The sequence below is a fragment of the Perna viridis genome, chromosome 3 (genome assembly GCF_037379345.1).
Source record: "Perna viridis isolate PV_CMFRI_1.1 ecotype Kerala chromosome 3, ASM3737934v1, whole genome shotgun sequence".
NCBI lineage: Eukaryota > Metazoa > Mollusca > Bivalvia > Mytilida > Mytilidae > Perna > Perna viridis.
The window spans coordinates 50,948,680-50,974,682 of NC_142447.1; the positions used below are offsets into that span (position 1 = coordinate 50,948,680).

Here is a 26,003-nt window from a genome sequence, read left to right on the forward strand (position 1 = left end):
AAGAGTTGATAACTGTATTTTAATCACAGGTATCTTTATAAACTATACCAACATATAAAATATACACAATGTAATAACAGATGTGTGTAACCCGTTGGTAATCCCAATTTTCTGGTTCTACTGAATATTTTAACATTGTATGACTAGAATATCATTTCTGTTATGAATGCAGTCTGACAGAAAAATGAGAAAGAGTAATTATTAGATTTTATACTGAAGGCTAGCATCATAGTTATTTATCCTTGAATTTTTGTCTAACATTTTACTGCTTCATCTTTTTAATCTTGGACACTTATCATGAATTCTGGATTGAAATTAAGACCAATAATATGTAACAGTTTTAAGTAACTTCTATGAAAATGAACCCTGTGTCCCAGAAAATTGAGATGTACCTATCAATTTGTTGTAACAGTCGATGCTACAGACAAAAATGTAAGTGATATATATCTGTATTGCTAAATATTATGCTTTCAATCAGCCTAAATAAAAATCACGTTAAATAAAGCTGCTATTTAATGAATTGAACACAAATTATAATAGCTAAGTAATGTCACAGGAATATCTTATCGTGCTGCTGAAATGAAATAGATTTGAAATAAATTAAGTTAAATAGTAAACTCGGGGAATACAGTTAGTCTGTACAATTAGTTATACTGAGTGTAAAATTAATAGCCTTAATTTGTACAACACTTTAACAAAAGAGATGTATTTTTTTCTGAATTATGTTCTTGTCCTATGTACATTATTTAAGACTAACAATTGTTTCTATTAGTTTTTTCTTGAAAGGTTCAGAAAGTTAAACAAAACGAGAAGGGCAACAACTACTGTAACATTATACTTTTTATAAATGCAATCAGAGTTATTATAATAAATGAAATTAATCAAACTAAATATTATTGAAATTATGCTCTTTATCATACTACAATCATGTGATCACCATTAATTGCTTCATCAATCCTGTTTAGATAAGGATAGGTTTTCTGTCATAAAATATTTACTATCTTGTTTGAAAAATAATTTCTATCACTCCTACCTGACTACCTGAAGGGAAATCTATATGTACACAATAAAGAAACTGGTACCTGTTGATTTTCAATAGTGAATATCATTTAATAACAAAATAGAAATTATACTGGTATACACAGGCAAAACAGAGACTGAAGTGTTACAGATGTTTTACATCCGTAAACCATCTGTACCGGACAGATCGTTTACAGCCGTTTAGGACCACTGCATTTTACTTCTGTACAATTCATCCATAAAACGGATGTGATGTATCCATGTAATGATTGACAAACAACCGTATATCTATAACCTATTAAGAATGTTTGAATACTCATGTAAAAAACCATGGCTTATAGCAATTTACATTTATGAACTGCAATGAAATATTTTCATGATCAACATACTTTGTTTTTTTTAAAAACACTACCAGTTAGTAGAACGGACGTTTAACACACGTGACCTTTTTATCCATAAAACATATGTAATACAGATGTAGAATGGATGTTATTTTACATGTCTGTAATACATATGTCACTATTTTGGCTGTATACATCAACTTTCACGAGTGTTTGTTTAATTTAAACAAGATACAGTTTCACTTTGTAAAGTAAATCACTTGGGCAATGAAAAAAAAATTTTTAATCTTAAAATAGATCTGGACTTTGTATTAAAGAGAAAGATTGCGACTTAAAGTATGAAAAATGAATAAATCATATCAGTACAAAAATTGTTCTTTTATTTTTATTTGAGTAAAATGTCTCTATTGCATAACTAAATGCAAATTTGAACAGTGAAAATACTTCAATGACATATTGTAAAATTTCAAACACATTGACCAAATTAAATGTATTTACTCCCTTAAAAACAATTTTCAGATGCTTCTCATTGTAAATCTTTAATCACTTATCTATTAAACTGAAGTTCAAAATAATTTCCAATGTTGCATTTCCAAAACATCTTGCATAAACCTACGAACAGGCTTAAAGGCACTTTCTTAAGTAGACAATGAAATGCTTCATTAGAACTCCCAATTTCTGCTTAAGTCACAAATACTAAAAATACAGATGACAATGTTTATGTAAATGTTTCTTGTAGAAATAAGTAGGTATATCATAATTGTTGGAAGGATTACAGCAAGTAATATAGCTAACTTCAGTTGGTCTTTCCTTGATTAAATGACTATCACTTGATGATCTTTCTTTAATAGTAAACTGGACAAAGAGATTTTAACTTCTAAACAAACTTAAATTACTAGTAAAGTACTTTTGAAATGACAGAATGTTGTATTCTCTTTGTTAATTATCCAGTTAACTACCTAAGACATTTCATCGTATCATGGTCATTTAATTAAGGGAAGACCAAATCAATATCCTGAAGTTAACCATATAACTCACTGCAAGTTAAGTGAGATAAAATTGTACAATAATTGTGTCCATTAAATATCAAAGATACATATATAACAATATGCTGCCTATTTTCATACATTCTTTTTGTGTCAGAGGAAATATTACAACTTTTGTTTATATTATCCAAACCACAAACCAAGATTGGTACTACAATAAATACAGAATAATGGCTGTTTTGAGGTCAAGACAGAAATATCACAGCAAGCCCAATAGATCTGATGTTTTGTCAAAACTTTCAAAACTGGTATTATTCTGTTTATTGGTGATATCACAGTTAATTTGACGTAATGTTGTCGTTTGAAATTGCTGATATTTTCTGATATCATGACAATAGCCAGATAGAAAATATCTGGTTGTAAGAACATTAATGGAAATATAGAGTTGTTAGTTTGAATCACTTTTCAAATTTATCATGTATGAAATGATCTGAATCAAAGAAAACTTTCTTGAATAAAAAATCAAAACTCATTTTGTAAAGTTGTGTTTTTTTTAATAGCTTGCTATGAGATAACAATCAGAGACAATTAAATAACAAAAAAGTTTGCCTTCAAAAAATACTTTTAAGCTCTTTCAAATATTATCCCTCCAAAAAGTCCATATTATTTCTAAAATATAATTATCATGCATACTTCAATGTATAAATGGATTTCATCACATCATAAATAAAATCTACATCAGTCTATACATAACAAATGAATATAATTTAACAGAAAAATAAAAGATCACCGTATTTGCACTATAGCTTGTTATATCTCCTATATTTTAACATCACAACTGAATGTAGTTTATCTCACTTTATCATCAATAACTCATTGTAAGTTTGCTAAACCAACATGGAATTCTATATATAAATGGACTAGATGAAAATTGAAACATACAAGTAAATGAGAAGTGTTGAGTTCACAAATGAACAGATTTATCAATTTATATACCATAAATCATTTTCATTCTATGGATACAGTTTAAGCCATTTCTTTCTATGGTTCATGGTTACAGCATAAAATTCTGGATTAACAAAAAGATATGTGACAATACCTTAATTAATCTTTTATTTCTACCCTAAAAATATTCAAAATAAGTTGGTTGATGAAAGTTTCCTATCTTCTGTGGCAGTTTAAAATCATACAGCTATATAATACTATCAGTCATGGAATATTGTAATTTTTCCATTTCTGACCGACATTCAAATTTGCATACATTAAAAATAGTTCCATGTTTCAGTAATGTAAAAAAAACTAAGGTCAACAAGGTCTGGATATAATATCAGTACCAGTATTTTGACCTCTGAGATGTCACCATTTGTATGGTACAGCTTCATAGAATTTGTCTTGGGTCTTTAATAGTTAACTTTTGAATCAAAACAACCCAGCATAATCAGTTTCTGGAAACAATATCTTATAAGAGATTTATTAGGTTAGTATCATTTTGTACTGTATTTCATACTCACAATAACTAAGTGATAATCAAGTACTTGAGTACCTGTTGATATCTTTACAAAAAAAAAAAAGAAACTAAAATGCAAGTTTTAATTATTGCATACAAGTCCGTTTGTTACATTTGTTGTAATATAAAAAGCATCATGATAATTTATGAATTTACAATACTTTTTCCAGATGCATGCAAAATCAAAGTGCTTATAAAGAGACTATGCTAGAAATATTTCCCTGAATAACAAATAGTAACTAACAAATTTACATGAAAAAGTGTTTCTGATTATAGCCATGCTACCTGCATATATAATCTTACTGAACAACCTCTTATGACAGTACTAAACAATGGATAACCTAAATACATCCATTAGAGTAGAACTAAGTTCTCTCAAAATCAAAATCTTGAAAACGGACACAAACAATTAAAATGGCCTATTGCTTCTGCAATATTCTCAGGCATTGTAGCACTGACCCAAGATCAAAACAAAAAAATCTGAATAAATTCAAAAACATGTACCCTTATAATTTACCAGAAACAATTATCAGTTACAATGAAATAAAGAATTCCATATTTTTTAGACTTCAAAGTGTAAATAAATACATGCTTAACAAAACATGGCAATCAATAACAACAAATAATATAAACCAATTAACAACTATTTTGCGTGTGCATAGCTATTTTTATCCTTAGCGCTGTTCATAGGAAGTGGCACCTGTGGCATAAACATAGGAAATGGCATTCGTGGATACATAGCACGGTCTCTTTGCATCATTTCTTCCAAGGCAGCAACTTGTGTGGCTCGGATTTGTGCTTCATATAACTGTTGCAGTTGTGACGGGAACATATTAGGCTGGGGTACTGGTGGTCGTAGGAAGTTTGGGAATGCTGGATGAACTGGAGATAAAACACCAGACTGAGAGTTGGGGGATGGAATCAGAGATGATTCTCTCTACAATGTAAAGTAAACAGTAACAATGATGAACTTGTATTTAAATGCCATTATAAAATTAAATGAGACCAATACATAGAAAATAATACATGGCAAAATCTGTATCACATGCTGTATCATCTCTATATATCTATTTTAGGCCTCTGTCCCAAGGGATGGTATTGATCAAGGGTATTAAGAAATTTTGTACAGAATTTGCCATGTACTATACACTTGGTCATACATTTAAATAGCAGACTATCACAGTAGTTAACAAGGAGCATTACAAGCTTATCTAAATTTATCCACTGCTTAGATATTCTCCTTTAATTTGAATAATGCTACTAATAAACATTAGATTTACTACTTACTATATGACAAAAATTGTACGAGATACTCCACAACAAAATAATAAAGATTTCTGAGTATGGGTGCAGTTCAGGTTCAGATAAAGAGGTGATCGAGCTAAGCTGATTTAATATTACAAATAAGATACAACTTCTCATCTTGGAACATATTCTAAAGAGGCACATTCAACAATGATCAAAATAAAAAACATAAATTAAAACATTTCAAATAATGTGAACATCACATCACTAACTACTTTTTAAGTGCTGTCTTAGTTCAAGTTTTTGTTGCATGGAATAGCACAAAAATTAGCCAAATTGTTCAAAAACAACTCCATTTATTGATTTAAGAAAGACAGAGTATATGTGCCAAGCTCATTCATACAACAAAAGACATTCGTATTGTGACTTCTTTGAAAATAGTACTTTGTCAAAAGTATGCACTGTATCCCAGGACTCTATTAGGAAACATCCAAAACCTCTTAGTTTTATAAAAGCAATATTTTTTTAACATCAAACCAACATTTTGTTTAAACAGTAGACAGTAAATTAAGTATTCAAAGGTTCAGTTATTATTTTAACTTGTAAGAGATAAAAAAAATATTACCTTTCAGAATATAACTCTCACAAAATATAAAGCCTGAAACTGGCGCAGGTGAAGTTTTTTTAAACACTACAGCTTACTAAACTTTTTTCCCCTGTGAGTCTAATAAAACATACCTTTGTAGATGAATGAGAAGACATATTGTTAGCTGCACTGAACACTGGAGACTTATTGCTGAACACATCTGGAGGAGAACTCTTCCGTGAAAAGGTAGGAGTCTTCAAAATGTTAGTCACTGAATGTTTTGGCATATTCAAAGTCATCTCAGATTTGATGGATTTCATTGCATTGTCTAAGGATGTGGAAGGTTGCCTCAAATCTAAAACACTACAATCTGTTTTATTTTCACTTTTTTTGCATAATGTTTTCATACTGAGATCCTGAGGTTGGTCGTCTTCCGCTGTATTCTGTTTCACATTCAAGTTTGTAGATGAATCACACTCCTTTTTTATTCGCTTTGGTGCTTCATAATCAAATAACAATGACTTATTTGATAAAGATTTTGGATGACTTGGAATGTTATAGTTTGGAGAATACAATGAATCATGTGATCTTTTGTGATTAGAATGAGCTGCTGGTGACTTTCCATGTAAAGGTGATGGCACATTCACATTGTTTCTGTGACTATGAGCTGGTTGCTGAAATAATGCATTAGCTGCCATTTTGTCCTGCTCATTATGAGCAGATGATACTGGTGAAGGCTTTGATGTACTAGGAGAATTTCTCAAGATGTTTGGTCTGTGAGTCTGTTTTGCTGCTGCTGGCATTGATGATGGAAGATATTGCTGCATTGCCATGGGAATCTGGTGAATAATGGGTAACCCAAGTGGATGCATAGATCCTAATTGCACATATGGATGAGGGAAAAACATTGAAGAAGATGGGTAATGAGGCCCAAGTGGGGACAACATTGGATTCTGAGGGGATAAAAGTTTATCATCAGATTTAGCACTAGAAGATTGCACTTCAGGAGGTCGGAATAGTTTTGATTGGTTTGCAACATGTTTTGATGGTGAAGTTGTAGATTCTGAAGATTCTTTTGCTACAATATTTGCATTGTTTTGGATGTCCAGTAATCTATCTGAATCCTCTTTTGTCTTTTCAGTTTTAATTTCAGTAGGTGACTGTGTGTCAGAGTTTGACTTGCTTGCTATAGCACTATTTAGTATATTTTTCACTGTCCTAGGGTTAGCACTAACTTTCTTTATCTGAAATAAAAACCAATGTGGGATATAAAACAATAATTAAAACATGTGACCTAAGAATATAAAACAAACAACAGAATCAGATTTCAATCAACTCATCAGCTTGTTAGACTTCCAGCAATAAATTCAAGTCTTTAAAAAATTGACTGATTGTCTACTAAATAAATTTTTTTCAAAGTTGTAATTACCAACATTGTAAGTCTATTATCACAACATTTCAATGTTCATCTAAGATAACAAACAATTAACAAGAAAAGTCATGTTGGTAGTTCAGAGTAATTCTCCATTCATTCTAAATTTGTCTATGAATATGTTAGTTTCAGACCAATATAGTGTATTGTACCTTATCTCTGTCTTTGGCTTTCTGAACCCTCAATTCCTCCCATTTCATTGCTTTCTCTTGAAGTTTCATTCTAAATTTCTCCCTCTACAAAAATAACAATGTGATTGGCAAAACTAGATCATTGTTTAAAGGTAAAATTGGACTTACCCAGAGTTTAAGGAATGTTCGAGAAAATAAGACCTCTATTCACATGTTATTTAATAAAAGGGTTCAGCTTGACTTCATCATGTAATTATCAAAAGGTTTTTAAAATAACTCTAGATATCAATTGACCTAATAAAAATAAATAGGACCATTTAATTCATTAAAATAAGTTGTAATCTGTTTGAAGCTTTGGTTAATTTGACATGATACTTTGGATGGAACCTTTAATGATAATTCTTTCCACAAAATTCATAAACTTCAATTTTTCCAATACATTGTACCTTACTGGTCTTAAAATATAACTAACAAAATTAATCTACACAATTTAAATCTATTGTTATTAACTGTAAACATCTGAAGATACCCTTACCATGTTGACTTTCCTGTGTTTTATAACTCTATCCTCATCTCCATCTTTAGGAGATTCATTCTCCTCCTTGGGAGTCTCTTTACATTCTGGTGTGGTTTTCTTGTCCTTTGGTGGTCTACCTAAAGGCTTGCCTGGAGGTCTACCCATTATCTTGGACTTTTTACTTTTCAGAGGCAGAGGTTTGTTCAGATTATCACCCATTGTATGTCTCTCATATGGCAACAATAACCTTTAAAGGGAAATAATTCTACTTTAGAAATAAAAGAAACATTGAGACATTTGAAACACTTATCAACATGAAAAAATCGAATTCATCAAATTTAATTAAAGGTTAAGTGTTATTCCTTCTTACTGGTCCATTGGAAAGATTATAATCTATAAGTTTTACTGACAACTATATTTTCTTTCAGATTTTACTGATTTGTAGATGGAAATTATATTCAAAACAATATTATTAAACACATACTTTTTCTTGCTTTATAAGAAAGTCTATATTACATTTCTTGCTTTATAAGAAAGTCTATATTACATTTCATACTTTATAACAAAGTCTATATTACATTTCATACTTAATAAGTAAGTCTATATTACATTTCTTACTTTATAAGAAAGTCTATATTACATTTCTTACTTTATAAGAAAGTCTATATTACATTTCATACTTAATAAGTAAGTCTATATTACATTTCTTACTTTATAAGTAAGTCTATATTACATTTCATACTTTATTAGTCTATATTACATTTCATACTTTATTAGTCTATATTATATTTCTTACTTTATAACAAAGTCTATATTACATTTCTTACTTTACAACAAAGTCTATATTACATTTCATACTTTATAAGTAAGTCTATATTACATTTCTTACTTTATAAGAAAGTCTATATTACATTTCTTACTTTATAAGAAAGCCTATATTACATTTCATACTTTATAACAAAGTCTATATTACATTTCATACTTTATAACAAAGTCTATATTATATTTCATACTTTATATAATTAAGTTATCTATTAGTACGAAAAATCTGTAATAAAAAAACTGAAAAGAATTCCTTACTTTTCATAGTGTCTCCTTGTACAGGTAGCAGCACTTGTACTTCCAGGATTTCCTCCCAGTATATCATATAAATGCTTCCACATTCTTTTTTGAGTTATCTGTAAAAAATAAAAGACTTTTTCTGGTAAAACATATCAGTTTTTTATATTTAAATTGTACCATGATGCTCCACAAAGAATTTTTTTAACATACCATAATAATGTCCTAGTTGTTTGCATAACAAATTCTAAGTTACAGCTTTGAGCTAATTTCATACTTGCAGAGTTGGAATATGATTTTATTTCCCTGCACTCATTACCCAAACAATAGTTTGTGAGGAAGTTTCTTAGTTTCCATATCACTAAATCCATTCCATATAACCCATATAACTCCAAAAACTATATAACACGCTCATCTAAGTGATTATGGTAGCTACAGAAATAGCTATGGCAACTTACCGCTTCATACCCTCCAATCTTCAGAGCATGGGACCAAAAAGTGTAGAGATCAACTGAAATAAGTAGGAATTCCATATTATATCAATGTAAAACCTTCATAACAGAAGGGCACTCTATACCATATGATGTGTTATTTTGGCAGATATATTTTGTGATTTTTAAGCAAAGTGTACACAAAAACTGTTGGCACTTTTTATTTTCTTATTAGTGTATACTAAGTACTTAAGCCCAAAGTAAATATTTTGCAAAATATTTTTGGGGGTTTATAGAGAGACTACTAAAATACATCAAAATTGGTACCCTGTGAAAATTATCCTCTATACAGTATATTCTTAATGTAGATACATATTTATATCATTATAGTACTATTTTGAATGGAGTGGAAGGTATGAAATATATATTTTTACTGAAGTCATAGCTAAAATACATCATGTAAAGTTTCATTAAATTGGTGCTGTAGTTTAAGAGGTAATCAGAAGCTGAAATAGGATACTTTGTTCATCATGTTCAAATTACTTGGGTCTATCTGAAGATCATTTGTAGATCTTGTAAGAAGTAATGACTTCTATACCAGTCTTACTTTGTTTGAAACCTAAGGAGGGGATTCTTCCTATTGGCGTATTCCTTTTTTTCATGAACTTGTGGAGACTAAAGAGGAATTCCTGTTCGTCCTTACTGACTTTCATCTTATCTAATCTAAAACCATTCCTTAAGGCCGATTCCCTCTTACCAGACTGAAATACAAAATAAGAAATACATTGATGTTGTACAAGGAGAAAGAAAACATGCATAAATCATCTGTACAATGAGTACAGTTACACTGCAAAAACAAATGGAAAATAGTGTCTTGGACTGAGACGAAAATATATAATTGTGTGCGTACAAAACACATACTTTCCCTATTCCTGCAAAAACACTGCTCTTTTTATACAAGAAGTCTTATGGAGAACAGATAACAATAATTACTGTCTGAATTTTATTAACATGCTTTTCATAAAATAAATAGTAAGTCATAAATATAACTGTTTTCATGTATTTTCGAAGCATACAAGAAACATGTGTTTAAATTTTTTCCTGTTCAAGGTATATATTTAAGTACCATGACATAAGAACATGAAGTTGCATGCATAGCTGTGCTAGGCACACTCCCATTCTAACAGGAAGTTGATATCACTTACTACGTAAGTCTCATCTATAAAATCCATCCATTGGGAACTACGATAACTGTGATGAAAGACAAGGTGATTCCAATATACCAACCATTGATTGAGTGGATGTATAATTAAATTTGTGTGGCATACAATTGGATCAGATTCCTTTTTATTGTGTTTTAACATTTTTTCATAAATTTGAAGTTTTCCGATACACTTTTCCCTCAGAGATAACTTTTACTTAGAATGCACTAGGAGTTTGTGTTCGATCAATATTTTGTGAATATTCTTTGGAAAATGTTTTTGTTGTAGAAGGGAAGCTTTTGAAGAACACATAATAATTATTGCAGATGTTTGCTTAGACTTGTTATACTAAATACTATCCTCTTTAGACAAATACCTTTCTGCTCTTTTTAGATATATTTTACAAAGAAAGCACTAGGACACTATGTCATGAAAGGAGATTATTCAGAGAACGAAGAAAGCACTGGGACACTATGTCATGAAAGGAGATTATTCGTTGAACACAGAAAGTTACTACAAATTAAACTGATTAAACACTTTAAATTAAGTGGTACATCATATTGTCATTTGCTAATATTTTAATCATTTTATATCATCAATTAAAAAGCCAATTGAATTACAATTTGGAAAGCATCAAATTAAAAATTTAAAATAATTTCTTATACCAATACAGCACATTCAATTCTTCAGATTGATTTTATAGAAGTACAGTATGAACTTATAATAGCGTATAGCTGATAATTTTTGCTGGGTGCTAATTTTGGGGTATTTAAGCAGTTTGTCTAAAAATGCAAAAATTAATTCCGCAAAATTTTTACCCTGAGATAAAGTATTTAGTACACTACTTAGCATACACCAAAATCAGAATCTGCAAAATGTTTGGAATACTTTTTTGTCTCAAAATTGCCAAATTTTACACCCACAAAAAGAACTTGTCATATGGTATCATTATAGAATGCACCACTGACACAACAATAAATTATCAGTGCTTGCCTTTAGCCACTAGCCCAAAACCCAGGGCTAATAAAAATTGGCTCGGGCTAGTGAAATGATATGTACTTTTCATGTTTTGGACTGGTTGAATCCTATTCAGTCTATTTTTCGGGTTAGTCATTGAGAATTTTGAAGGAAAGGACTGAATTATAATTGACAACTCTGTTTTAATTTCATGTTTCAGTAAGTATGTATCATGCATTTGGTTTACTTGTGCAATGAATTTGCTATCATTATTTACCTTAATAACCTTATCTTTTTGATCTTTATCCTTTGTAGATACTGAGTACTCTGATGATACATCATTACTATCAGATTCAACATTCTCTCCTGTCACTGAAAGCTTCTTTTTTCTTTTTCTCCCTTTTAAATTTGGTGCTGAAAAAAAATCTCAAAAATAACATGTGAGGTTTCTTTTGTATTTTCAATTTTGTATTTTTTTTTCAGAAAAATGTAATGCATTACTGATGACAAAAAAAAATCAAGGGAACCAAGATTCTAGCGGAGACACAAGAATGTCATTCAGGGACAAAGACCAGATGGGGAAAACAGACACACGTAACAAAGAACATAGAGTAACCAAAATAACACTCAACAAAAGCAAATGAGCAACTCGGACTCATCTAAAAACTGGACAAGTCACAGCTTAAGGTATAATCTTAATTTCTTAAAGTACAGGAAAAACACTCAAAAGGAAGACGATTTTTTTATAAACAAGTGAGACATTGAGTGTCATGAACCTTCAGATATTGAATTTTTTAGTACAAAAATTATACAAGCACCATCGTGAAAAATTTACCTAAATGTTCACAGTTAATTTCTAAATCATCTAGATCAGCATCATAGAATGTATCACGACAGAACATGATACGGTTGTCTTTGGACTTAGATATAATTCCACCAATGGCACAGATAATTGTACTTTTTAACCATTTGTCTGTCACATTCTCTAACCTCCTCATCACAGCACGGTAACGGCAATACTGAGGATAAGTCAGAATCGTCAAATGTGTTGACAACTCACTTTTCTCATACCCTAAAAATATATTAAGATTTAGTCAATCAGAAAGCTATAACAAAATGCAGGAATTTATTTCTTCCATCAAAGTTACATGTCATGGTAAAATTCAAAGGTTAAATTGACAGAGAGCCCAACAATCAAGTTTAATCTATATGGCTTCAGTATATTGCTCTTGAAAGTGCATAAAAGCAGGCTTTCAAATGATTTTTTTCGTTGATTTTTTAACTTACGAGTACAAACAATGATTTTAGTTTGTAGCTTACCTGTGACAAGACTATACCTAAAAATTTCCTTATACCAATTTAGCATGGCACTACACCATACTGCCCTCATCATGAATTTTACAATGTATCCAATATTGGCCAAATCCAGGTTTCAGTTTTAAGATTTTACCTCATATGCAATTAAAAATATATCCCTGTGGGGTTGGCACCAATTTATGACAATTTTATATTATACTAAATTGAAGGCTGTTTATTGCAGGTTTAAAAAAAATAAATTGCCCTCATGTAGTGGGATGCCCCAAAATAACCTTTTGTAAGGTTTAGTGCCCTCAAAATACATACAGGACCATGCCTTCACAAATTACTAGGGAAAACACTAGTACCATAACAACATGTACATATAATATAACTATATGATATATCAATGAATGGTCACCATTCCTAGAGACAACCGAGAGAATGTCAAGGAGTCTAATGTTAATTGCTACATTATCTTAGAGCTGAATTTTCCTTTTTTCCCCCCGATTGTTATCTTACACATCTCTGCCAGAAATAATACACGTACTTCTATTTAAACATATAATTTCATTTATCTTGTAAAATATTTCCTAGATCAGTCTTATTTTTATTATCAACAGGAAATTTTACATACCGGTATTAATATAAAGGGGATTATGATTGCCAAAAATATTTTTTTTATAGAGACAATAGGATCGAATAATGTTGACGGGTTTATTACTACATGGTTTTGGCGCTAGGTGGAAAATTAAAATCTCCAGTTTTAACCAACATGATAATCATTCAATAGGACACAACATTACATGATAAAAGACAATTATAGCTGTGTTGTCTTAAATTATCTGGTCAGGAAAGAAGTAAATCTATCCTTCTACAGAACCTCTTATGTTTAAAGTGATCATTTTACACAACACATTTGACAAAAATCATTAGAATTAAATGCCCTTCAGTAATGAAATGACAAGAAAATTTACTAGTAAACAAATCAGGTATTCCTACACAATAATTGAAATCCTGCTGTTCTCTATAGTGAATAAACATCTACCATGTCCTCATTGTAAATATAAAATTTAAAGTGTAATATACAATATGTCATTTAAATTGTGTTGCAGAACCCAAAAATATTACAGATTATATGAAAACCAATTTTATTTGAGTTTTATATAGAGTTACCAGAAAACAAATGTTGTAATAAAATGACTTTTCAATTCACTTTTTATCTATTTGATTCTAATTTCAATATGAGTATTTCAATCTGGCCTTAGGGAGCTCAGGTGGCTGATTACTCTTGTGTTATGTTACAGTGATCATAATATATCACCATTCTATATGTAACATACAGTACACACCTGCTTTATCTGTAGGAACATTTTATGATATGTATGTAACTTGAAACATATAAATCATATACAGTACAATAGACATTTATTAAACATGTTTTAATCAAACTTTAGTGGGAGTACCATATTTATTATAACACAATGGACTTGCTAACTCTTTTTTGTAGCTATTCCTAAATCAAATGTCTTAGTTTTCATCAGACTTCATGTGTATGCCCCGTTGTATTTGAATCAGATTTTACATTTATTATACTGTTTTATATTTATTATTTTTCTTATAGTTTGGAAATGCTATCATTTCATCACTTTGTATATTGACTCATGTGACCGGACACTTTAAACCTAATGTAAAACTAAGCTTTCTTTTAACTTTAAGTGCCAGATGGTGATTAGATCTTTAAAGAGAGCTTGCCTGACAAAACGTAAACACAGTGTTTGATTTCACAGAAAGTCTTAGAGAGGTCAGAAGTTAAATCTTATATCCCTACCTATAACTTCCTTTTCTTTGTCAACATCCATCATGTTGACCCCTAAATCTCGTATTGTCATTCGTTGATCAAGTTCTTCGCTGTTAGTTATTTCCCCTTCCAGTTCCTGCTCATGATACAGCCTTCGCCCCCATGTCCACCGTACTCCATCCTCCAAGAGACCAACCAAATCTTCAGCTTTAAGTATAAGCTTCTCCGAAAATGCAAACAGCTCATCCTGCAATTACCAAATTGTATTGTTAATGTTAATGCATTTTTTTGTTTGAGTGACATGATAGCTATGTTCTACTACAAGTTGTGAAATCATGACAGACATTGTAACAGTACCTAATAGTTAATGGTAACTCAAACCAATCTTTTTTAAACCGGGCAAAAAATCTGAGTTCAGGAAATAACAACTAACCTTAAATATAAACAACATAAGGAAAAAAATTCATTGCAATTAATTTGTTAGATATTTTTAAGGCAGTAGATATATACCCTGTACTCAGATGCATAATAATTTTAATCTTTTTTAAAGTGTCAACAGATAGGTCTTTTTAATTAAAAAAAATAATCTATATCAAGAAGTCTCATAATAATATGATGTAAGTTATACATTTATAATTAAATATTTCCTTCAATGTTCTCCTTGATAATAAAATTTGAACCCTTTCAAACATACTTGTAATTTACAAATCATAGTTACACATTAATGTAGTTGTTATGAAATCATTCAACAGTAAAATTAAAAACAAGTCTTATTTTACATGTTAAATGACCTCTCTGACAAGAACATTATTTATAGTTTAAGAGACTTTTATATTATTTGATACTTGTCTAATTATGCAACTTCTTACGTTTCATGGGCGAAAAAAAAAGGGAACAACAGTGATCAATTGAATTCAGAAAATAAAGGAAGTTAAAATGTCTTATAATGTACACCAATTAACATACAGTTAATGATATCATACAAATAAGTTAGTAAAAACTTAATTCAATGCTTGTTAACTTATATTTAACCAAGTAAAAATACCTCACGTTCATATACATGTACATGTAGCTAATATATATATATACACATACAAGAATTGATAAAGCTAATGCTCATTTGCTGATTTCCAAGCAATATCCATTGGACCTTGATTTCAAGTAATTTCATTTATATTTTACAGGCTGACAATAATTGATAAAAAAAAAATCATCTCATTGGAGTAAAACATGGTAACAGGTGCTTGAATTAGTCGACATGATAATTCAGAAACAGACTATAACTAGTGATAGTAATCCAATTGATTTTTGCCTCAAGGAAAACTTTAACCAGATGTACAAGTCTATAAAATAATTATAAATAGCTATTCTACAATAATGTGATTAAAATATGCAACAGAAGTTGTGTGTAAAACATAAATTAAATTATCAAAGATACAAGTATTGCTGGCAAATGAATTCAAATTTAAAATATCAAGGACAAAAATTTTATGTCACAATCATTTAAAAATTGTACTAAGTTCCTTTATTCTGAATTTCATGAAAAAAAACAAAAAACAAAAAAAAACAAGGTAAAAACCAATAATCCACTTATCAAGAGGATAAAATCTACAACAGATATGAATAATGTTTAAGCATGAAATAGAGTGTGTATGTCAATGTACCACTATAATTAACTTAAGTTTACATTTCCCTTACATATATATAATTTATTCTGATAAAACCGATGTAGTACAAAGGTATGCAGAAAAACATATTATTACAAATTGCATTGAGTTGTACAGTTTTGGAGGGAAATACAATCAGTTTTTTTAGAGGTCAGAGGGAATCCAGAGTGTCATTTATAATTCTAATGAATTTGCACAATTTTCTTAGTTTGGATTGCTGTTTTTGATTCATAACAGCACTAAATTTTAAAATATTACAGTTAGATATGAATTTTTTATCAATGTAAAGCTTTCTATCATTTTGAAAATTTGGACATTCCATCCGGTAGTGGTACTTGTCACCAATATCAAATAAGCACAAGATGAACAATAGCAATGTCTGTTTAAATACACACTTGTCACATATGAACAGACAAATTGAGACAGACTGACTTACTATGAACCAATTTTAATGTGACTGATATTCTTCTCAGATTTGCAGACAGACAGACCAGGTAAATGCAGTGAATTGAGTCAAATTGAAAACATTCCCATGATGCTTTCAGGGGCAGATCCAAACAATAAGTCAAGAGGGATGTGAGAATTAAATATTTGTGGAACAAAGTGAGGTGGGAATTTTTATGGGTAAAACCATAGAAAAATTAAAATTCCATTATCAAAATATTTTTGGTCAATTTGAATCATTTACTGGCTGTAACTACCGGTATCTTGAGAAATAAAACACATATTAATAAGTCAATGATTTCTAAACTGATCTCATCTTCTGTGATATAGTCAACTGCAATGCTTTAAATATCACTGGCTTTCTCAGACATTCATGTACATGTAATAATATCTGTATTCAGTTTCAGAAATTTGTGTAGACCAACCCTAAGGTATGTAACAATTGAAATGACCTTTTAAATTCATGTTATAGCACATTTGTTTCACAAGACTATCATTTCATACCATGTAATTTACTGAGGATTAATGCACAGATCAGAGAATTAACCTAACTTTAGATATCATTTATCAATTAACTATAATCCTTTAAAAACAATTACTGTAAAATATCATAAATAAATATAAGTTACATATTTGAATAAAATACCTTATTATAATAAGGCTGGTATATTTTCTATGTAAATTTGAATAGAATTATTATCATTGAAGTTGAGATAAACAGGTCTGTGATCTCAGGTAAAAGACAGGTAACTTGGGTGTTATCGGGAGATTTACTTTACACAATTGTTTGATAGCTAATAGCTTAAGTAGAATATTTACATGTAAAAGTAAAGTAATATTTAAGTATTAACTTTTATTCCTGAACATCAGTGAAAAAACAGGTTTGGTTAACAATATAATCATAAAAAAGACTTCTATGAGTACAAGGATACAAATGTCCTACTAATATTGAAATTTATTGGTGGAACATAAATGTGAATAAAAACAGTGTGTTAAAGTTCTCAGGCAGTCAATAATAGAGAAATAACTCAAATAAATGATCTATCAGGAACAATTATCATAAAAACCATGAAAAATACAGAGAACAAAGAAATATTTGTATCAACTATTAAAACATATAAAAAAGGAAAATCCAAAGATCAATGATCTGTACTCTATTGTTGTACATGTAGTACATGTAATAAATTAGATTAAGTAAGTTATCATATAAATAAACTCCTAAGTAAAAAACCTGAACTATGTTTTGATCACATCAATAAACCTAATACATGTATAACTAATATTTCCATCTAAATAATTAACACCACATACATAAACTTAATCTTGTGAATTCCTTTCCTAAAATCAATTTTCAAAATATAAAAATGTGAACAAACATTTGTGTAAAAATCATGTGAAAGCTTAAGAATTTTCTTTATTTAAAATGTTTATGCTGTAATAAAGCACATCCATATGTGACTAAGAAGAATTTTATAATGATTTTGACACACCAATCAATAATCTGCTGCAAACAAAGTGAAATTCAATTTACTATAAGTGTTAATTATCTCAGATGGAATTCCTCATTTACGAAATGTCCATTATTTTCTTACTAAATCAAATCTTCTATTCAAAATGTACCTTATCTTAACAGTTTATATGAGATTGAAATTATTGGTATGGAAAAAGCTTGCACATATTAGGAAGAATTAGTCAACGTGTGTGATTGAGGTACAGAATCAATAACTACAGGTGATAAATAACAACTGGTAAAATATGATAGAACTAACATGTTTTATTAATTAAACATCAAAATATTGGGAAATTAAAGTATTATTTAAAGTCAACCTAACTGAAACAAAAATAAGAATATATATACATTTACAAAGAAAGAGAAAGTCTTACAGGAGGATAACTTACACGTATCATCAGTCTACACTGATAAACCTACATTCATATGGTAGAGATATAGTTCATCCAATTCATAAAAAAAGTATGTCCAGTGCCAATTACATCTTTTCCATCTCAATGCTTTTACAAAATTTAAAAGGAATTATTCAATTTCTCTCTGAAAATAATAATACCAGACTGGACCCACTCTCTCAGAATAATACCTGATTGAGCCAACAAAATTTGTGCCAATTCAAAAGAATCAAAGAAAAAAAACTTTGGTGTTATAAGGGATAAAATATTTGCACATAAAAATTTTTATAAAGCAATATGGGAGACAACTCAGAAATGTTGTTTCAATCACACTTTAAAGAAACAGTTCTGATATAAAAAGGCCACAATTAAAGTAAAGTCAGATGGAAAATAAAAGTGCAGTCATGATATATGCACATTTTTTATTCAGGTCCCTGTCTTGTTAACTGCAAAATGAACATGGAAAGAACAATTAATATCTGGTCTTTGTCAATTAAGTTATAAATTATGTTTCAACACATGATTACATTAAGAAATACCTGAAGGAAATTTACAATATTCACTATGTATCGGCACTCAAGCGTTGAGAACAACAATAACAGACTTAACCCTATACCACGACACGCTGGATAAAAGGATTCAATTCAGATACAAATGCCCTTTTTTATGTATACATAGGTGATTTAATAAATATTGAAAGAAATTAAATGATTGCTAGTAAAACTTAAATATTTTTATTTTATAAAATAAAACCCTTGCTTTCTAAAATCCATGATTAATGGACATAAATATCCCTACAATGATATCATAAATACATACAATTATACATGTATTACAAACATATTAACTTAGTCAGAACATATTATTTTTTTCATAAAGTACAAGCAACCAATTAGAATGGTAAAATATTTGCAATAACTCTTAAGAGTAGACAGTCCCCTTTTTTAATTCTTAAGTTTTCTTCTTTACAGCATCATGCATGGTTATTAGAACAACAAAGTCAACTGATGCAGCTGAATATCAATCAATTAAAGTAATGGATATCTGTATTTCATTGAGACACACATGCAGCACACACTTGATAAATCAGCTGATTAGATTCATTGAGAAATTTCCCTGTACATACTAATGAGAAACTCTGCAGTGTTTCAGTTGATAAATCATCTACTTGATGGAAATATAATCCACATGAAATGTTTACATAATACTAAGTAATGCTGTATGGCGAGGTCATCTGTCTTATCCATTCTTAGTTGGCATAATTTGTGTGCCTGTGACAAAATCTTGCATCCTCTTACATTTCAACAACTAAGTTTTCACTACATTCTCTATAAACAGGAGCACACTTTTTAAAGTACAATGTAACAGTCTGCTTACAGACCCATTAAAATGGTAAAAGGGGGAATAACACCTAAAATTTTTACTCATTTAAAGATTTTCATATCATTATTATCAACTGTATCAGGCTCAATAATCTCCCTCATGTATTAATATTTTTTCTTCTTTTAGACCAGATGAAACATTCACCTGCAGCAAATCTTGAAATATATGTTTGTGAAATATGACTGTTAAATCCTTTTATTTTCACAAATAAAATATAAAGTATTTTAGAATTGAATGAACAAAAATATAAATTTCATGGTAAGTAATAAAAAACAAAATGATAAAATGGAATCAAATTAGACTTTTTTTACTGCTAAGTATAATTACATTTAAAGTCTGAATCAATACTGATATTTGATTCAGTGGTTTATTGTCCAAATGAGACTTCAGATAACATTACCTGTACTCTGCTTTCAATCTATTTTAAAATAGGCTTTATTATTCTCAAGTAAATTCCTTTGAAAACTTGATTCTTCATATGAATGAATTTGTTGCTTGTGTCAACCTTTCATGCTGATTAAACCTCCATCCAAAATTCATAACACGAATTACAATAATTGTTTTTACTTTAAATCTTTAACTTAGAAATTTAAATTTTTACCTACAAGGACCAAGAGCACTATTGTTAGAGCATATTTAAATAAGTGAAGTCAGTTTATTTTTGTTTAAACAATACTTGATTAAATTTTTTCTGATAATTTCAGCAATTATGTTTAAAGTGATATAAAATACACACATGTGACCAAGTTAATCTCCACAGAGGAAATAATCAATACAACAAGATGTAAAAATTCAATATGGCTACATAAATTATCTCAGTGCTCAAGTATACATATTACACTGAAAATATAATTATCTTCTTTGCCACTTCAGTTCAGTCATGCTTCACAAACTCAAATAAAATGTCATTTCATAGCAAATTTGCATATTAAAAAAAATATGTTTTTTGAAAAAAGGAAATGTTATAATGTTGATTATGACTTTGTGAACAGTAATTTGATGGTATATTGGGTTGTGTTATAATCTACTGTAAATAGATTTATCTGTTGTTTAGATAGTTGAGGCTCAATATGGGTGAAGTGTTTAATAATGAATACCTGTTACCTTATAACTATTCGTAAGATTTATTAGATGAATACACTAATGTTTTCATTACACATTTAAAATAACCTTGAGGTAATTACCATGAGTAATAAAAATAATTTGAGTGGAATACATCACATTGCAAGTGTAATACAACACATGCTAATACATTACATGTCCTGTTTCACCCCTCAGGGTAGCCCATATAATTTACCATGGTCTGGGCTAAGTCAACAACATCTCCAAGTTAATGTAAAATCATCTTTCTTGACCCAGAATAATTGACATTTAAATAAAATAATGAAAAAACATAAAATTCTTAATCTAAAGAAATGAGATATAATAATGTTAAGGTAGAAAATATTGATAATCAATGAAATTAAATGGTCACATACAGTAGAGATGAATTACATACTTAACAGCAATGCATACATCATGAAAATACAACTGCGTATCACATTAAGTAGTAAACTTCTCTAAAATAAGCTCTTTATGTATTTTATTACCGGTTGGTTTATTGACAAATATAAATGGCTCGCACAAATTGTACTCATTTTTATCTGCTGTGATAAATATCTGCCTTCATTAAATAATCTTATGAAATGAGATATTTTTGTGTTACAATGTAGGTAAGTGTATGTAAATAAAAAATGGGGATTATTTAACTTTTATCTTAAACTACTTTGTGACGTGTCAGTACCTATAATAAAATAAATTAGTTGAAAGATTATTAAATGTTGAAACAAAAATAACCCCTTAGGAGCCTGAGCACTTTAGCAATACAGATTTGTCAATATTCACTCAAGTGTAAAACAAGTTTAATTTCCTGCTTAAATCATCAGTTAAAAAATAAAAAAAATCTATGTATACCTCTCCATGGCTTTCCTGTCTCCCCTCTGGAGTGTGTTCTGGTAAAAAATAGGCCCTTACACTGGCCATAACACTATCATCTTCTTGGGACTTAATAGAATAAATCATCTGTAACTCCCCAACACACACTGGGCTCATTTTACTTATCTTCATGAAGAAAAATTCTCCAAGTGTCAAAATTTTATATTTCCCATCATGAAAATATTTGAATGCTTTATAAAAAGTATTTTGTGCATGTCGTCCACACGGCGCTCCAACAAACTGAAATAAATACATAACTATTACAATTGTTAGAATCTTGTTAATTTTCCACAATGTAAAATAACTCCACTAAATCGGTGATAAAATACTGCCACCTTCTTATCTAGGTCAATTCAATAAATATCAATTCTCATAAAATTCACTCACCTTTAAATTTTACGAAACATTTGTAATAATGTTAAAAAACATTTTAATAATAAAATTTCGTTATTACCTGAACGTGATGAGAGTCCATTTTCCTGAAATTTTATCTTTTCATTATCGATATTTTCTCTTGGCATGCACAACAGCAACAATACTTTATATTTAGGACCTAATTAGTGACGTCACATTGTTGAAGAGTTTCCTCATTAGCATAATTTATTCATGAAATAAAAATTCAATCAAAACATTATTTTTATTCGATTATTTAATACTTTCTCGGTTAAAAATTATTGTTTTTGATTATTGAAATGTAATATGATAGATTGTACATTTTTAAAACAGATAAAATGTCGATTGTTTGGGTATTGATATTTAGAGATTGAGATCAAGTTATTTTTGTTTTGGACGGAAGTAGGGAGTTTGAAGAGAAGTCACATGGCTGTGAAGTCCTTTATCAGAAGATTTTTTAAATCAGATGTCATATGAAATTATACAGATCTGTGTGCGATGTAATTGTATGTGTTTTAACACAAAAGTCTATAGACGAACAAAAGCAATTTTGTCTTGCATGATTTGTGGTAATTTTTAAAACGAAACTTTAAAAAGGGGGAGGGGCAATTGTCAGAAAAGTTATTTAACCTACTCGGTAGTTGAAGAGAGTAAGACAGTCATTTAATAATGATATACGTTATGTTTTAATCTTTTCACTGTATGAGTGTTAAATGGTTGAGGGAAGAACAAAAATAAAATGGAACAATTGGGGGAGATAACACACACCAAACATGTTTATATTGAAAACATATACAATGTTAACCCTGTGCCTGTACCAACTTTCCCTACTACTTTGATGGTATTTTGCAAAAGTATTGCAAAATTTTAAGGTATGAAAATTGCAAAAGATATGCAAATTTAGTTTATTTCAAAGAGTAATCAAGGGAACCAAGATTCTAGCGGAAATCAAAAGAATGTAATCCAGGGACAAAGACCAGACATAGAAAACAGACAAACACAACAAACACCTTAAAATAACCAAAATGATACATACAAAGTAACAAAAGTAAATGAGCAACTCAGACTCCATTAAAACTGGGAGTATGGACCAGGTGTACCGATAGGGTAAGTGTCCTCTGCTTTTCTAGAAATGCTGGCTGAGTTGCTCATAGAAAGTCCAAGGTAGATGAAAGAGAAAAAGAAAACTATAACATGTTGAACAAAGCCGTTTTCATGGTGCAGATGGATACACCGTAAGATTCACAAGTTTATGATGAGGACCATAAACTTTGTAGTGATAACGTGTAATCTTGTAGCAACATAACCCTGTTCCAGAAGCTTAGTTGTAAGATGTCTAAGGCGATACAAAAAGTCTGCGAATTTATGGTAAGCTCTGGCATAACATATGAGGTGTGTTATGAAAACTCCATATGCAGGAGTAATCAAGGAAACCAAGGTTACAGCGGTAATCAAAAGAATGTAATCCAGGGACAAAGACCAGACATGGAAAACAGACATACACAACAAAGAACATAAAGTAACTAAAATCATACATACAAAGTAACAAAAGCAAATGAGCAATTCGACTTTGCTAAAAACTGACAGGTGCTAACAGGTTACACATTTATTTTGTAGCCTACTAATTGGATTACATTTGAAATATACCTCTGCCTCTCACACAAATGTTGCAGTCAACTGCAGGTGAGACAAAAGAAACTCTCAATTATAAGTGAAATGGTACGTATATCAAGCAGGGTTTGACACTAACTTTTTTAGCTAGGTAGCCCAAAGGACTTTCTGATCAATAAATTAGGTAGTCCTTACAATTATCTTGCGGCCCTGTCTTTAGATATAGCAAAATTTTAAGGATTAATTTAGGTAGCCCAAAGGACTACCAATTAAAATTTCTAGGTAGTCCTCTCTCACATTTAGGTGGCACAGGACTTCCGGACTACTGTTAGTGTCGAACCCTGTCAAGGCCTTCAAAAATTGGCATGGTTGGAAGTTATAAAACAACTCTTTAAATGAAATCCCTTGCCGTTTTCGGTCTCCATCTTGAAAGTATGATATAGACTATCCAATATTTATTAAGTTTCTGGTTGGTAGCTTCCTGTAGACTTTATATAAAGAAATCTATAGGAATAAGATGTTGCTCTATAAGAAAATATGAATAAGAAAAAAATTCAGTCAACTAATGACCTTCTCCATGTTTAAGGCACTGAAGAAGGCTTTAAGCATTCAGCCTTTCCAGGCAGTTTACGTAAATGGTTAGAAGCTTTCAATTTATGTTTTAATCTCTTACACAAATCTTGTTAGTTGAATTGTAAATTTTTGAAGTGTGTTTTTTGTCTTCTTCTTGTCTTTTTCTCCAGTAGTGTTTGATGACATGCTGTTTCTGCATTGTTGTTTGGTGGTATACTTTTTCTACAGTACTGTTTGGTGGTATACTTTTTCTACTGTGTTGTTTGTTGGAATAATTTTATAGAGTTGTTTGGTAGTATATTTTTTCTACAGTGTTGTTTGGTTGCATATTTTTTCTACAGTGTTGTTTAGTGGTATATTTTGTCTACAGTGCTGTTTTGTGGTATACTTTTTCTACAATGCTGTTTGCTGGTATACTTTTTCTTCTGTGTTGTTTGGTGGAATACTTTTTATAGAGTTGTTTGGTGGTATACTTTTTCACATTGTTGTTTATTGGTATACTTTTTTATAGTGTTGTTTGGTTGCATACTTTTTCTACATCTCTCTAAATTTGAATTACTCCATCCTTCTCAATCAGTTTTTTGACCTGGTCATTTATGTCAGACATCCTTGATCAATATAGTTGATAAATTTCTAGAGGAAAGGAATGAGGGAAATATTAAAATTGCAATTCTCCAAGATTTGAAAAAGCATTTGATGTTGTTGACCATTCTATACTGAGGCAAAAATTAGAATTATATGGCCTTGACAAAAGCAGTGTAAACCTTTTTTGAATCATTTGGAAAATAGAACCCAGCAAGTTCAAATAGGGAATGTTAAGTCAAAAAAACTGAAGGATCAATTCTTGTTCCCTTTTTGTTTATTTTATACATAAATGACCTTCCTTTTCACATAAAAAATTGTAGTAGTGATCTTTATGCAGACGACTCAACAATTCATTTATCTGGAAAAGATATAATCAAAATAAAACGTAAAGTACAACAAGACCTAGTGGAAATAGAAAAATGGTGCAAAAGTAATAAGATATTTATAAACTGTGCTAAAACAAAAAGTTTGTTAATTGGAACTAGACAGAAAATTTTGTCACAAAGTGATGCTCCATCATTTACAATAAACTCTAATATTATTCAAAACTCCAATTGTGAGAAGTTACTAGGTGTTATATAGATCCTCAATTATGCTGGTCAAAGCAGATGGAAGATGTATGTCTAAAAATATCCAGTCACATTGATCTGCTATCTAAGGTAAAGAAATTTCTTAATCTTGATTCAAGGAAACTTTTTTTTTTATTCAGGTTGTATTTTACCTCTTATTGATTATTGTATAGTCAACTGTAGAAAATCTGAGCTGCATTTTTAAACTGCAAAAAAGGGCTGCAAGACTAATCTTTCATACCGATTTTCTTGTACTATCTGTACCCTTGTTCAAACAATTAGAATGGTTGACGGTTGAAAATTGGATGATATATCACAAATGTGTTCTAATTTTTAAAAGTATAAGAAATGAAGCTCCATCTTATCTCTCTAATAAGATAAATATATATCT

General features: G+C 29.9%; 2 protein-coding genes across 7 annotated transcripts in view; one reads left to right on the plus strand and one right to left on the minus strand.

The window, feature by feature from the left end:
* Nucleotides 1-496: 496 nt before the first annotated feature.
* Nucleotides 497-22,462, minus strand: LOC148622787 (uncharacterized). The gene is made up of 12 exons (XM_088572985.1): nt 22,336-22,462; nt 21,861-22,121; nt 14,542-14,758; nt 12,250-12,486; nt 11,692-11,828; nt 9,863-10,016; nt 9,283-9,335; nt 8,846-8,943; nt 7,784-8,012; nt 7,270-7,353; nt 5,838-6,929; nt 497-4,791 (listed from the first exon to the last, which is right to left on the minus strand). The coding sequence occupies exons 1-12, from the start codon at nt 22,354-22,356 to the stop codon at nt 4,498-4,500; spliced, it is 2,877 nt and encodes a 958-aa protein (XP_088429111.1). The 5' UTR covers nt 22,357-22,462; the 3' UTR covers nt 497-4,497.
* Nucleotides 22,463-22,648: 186 nt separating this feature from the next.
* Nucleotides 22,649-26,003, plus strand: part of LOC148622788 (ectonucleoside triphosphate diphosphohydrolase 1-like) — a 37,224-nt gene continuing 33,869 nt past the window's right edge. Inside the window, exons 1-2 of one of the 6 annotated variants that reach the window (XM_088572987.1) lie at nt 22,649-22,780; nt 23,892-23,993. The gene's annotated coding sequence lies outside the window, so the exon portion shown is untranslated. Of the gene's footprint in view, nt 22,844-23,891; nt 23,994-26,003 lie in introns of all 6 variants that reach the window. The other 5 variants (XM_088572989.1, XM_088572988.1, XM_088572991.1 and 2 more) reach the window with 5 other exon arrangements.